At 60.6% G+C, this 470-nt stretch overlaps 1 protein-coding gene across 1 annotated transcript in view; it reads left to right on the forward strand.

The window, feature by feature from the left end:
* Positions 1-470, forward strand: part of LOC104124402 (fibrillin-2) — a 121153-nt gene that overhangs the window by 105592 nt on the left and 15091 nt on the right. The window contains 2 exon segments of the mRNA XM_035892341.1: positions 1-6; positions 240-360. The exon segment at positions 1-6 is cut by the window's left edge and continues 120 nt beyond it. Of these exon segments, the coding sequence (XP_035748234.1) occupies positions 1-6; positions 240-360 (127 nt within the window).

Consider the following 470-nt stretch of genomic DNA (forward strand, 5'->3'; position numbering starts at 1 on the left):
CGGTGGGCCCGGCCCCAACCCCCCGGTGCGAATCCGGTATCAGGATGGACGGGAGCTCTCTCCAGTGCCTGCTGGGTAGCGCCAAGGACAGCCGAGGGCCACTGTGTCCTCTTGATCCCAGGCTGTCCCTGCAAGCTGCAGGGGTGCTGTGCAGATGCCCTGGCCCCTGTCTGCACACCCAAGACGGTGGCTCCCAGCTCGCTCAGCCCCCGAAATCAGCTGTGACCTTCTCTCTGCAGATATTGATGAGTGTGACCGACAGCCCTGTGGAAACGGGACCTGCAAGAACACGGTTGGCTCCTACAACTGCCTCTGCTTCCCTGGCTTTGAGCTAACACACAATAACGACTGCATGGGTGAGTTGCATGAAATCCTGCTGGCGTGATTTAACCCCAGCCGGCAACTCAGCCCCCCCAGCCACTCGCTCACTCCCCCCCAGAATTGGAAGGGGAAATGTGAGGAAACTCGTG

This window comes from Egretta garzetta, unplaced genomic scaffold, assembly GCF_000687185.1.
Source record: "Egretta garzetta isolate BGI_Z169 unplaced genomic scaffold, ASM68718v1 scaffold4, whole genome shotgun sequence".
Lineage (NCBI taxonomy): Eukaryota > Metazoa > Chordata > Aves > Pelecaniformes > Ardeidae > Egretta > Egretta garzetta.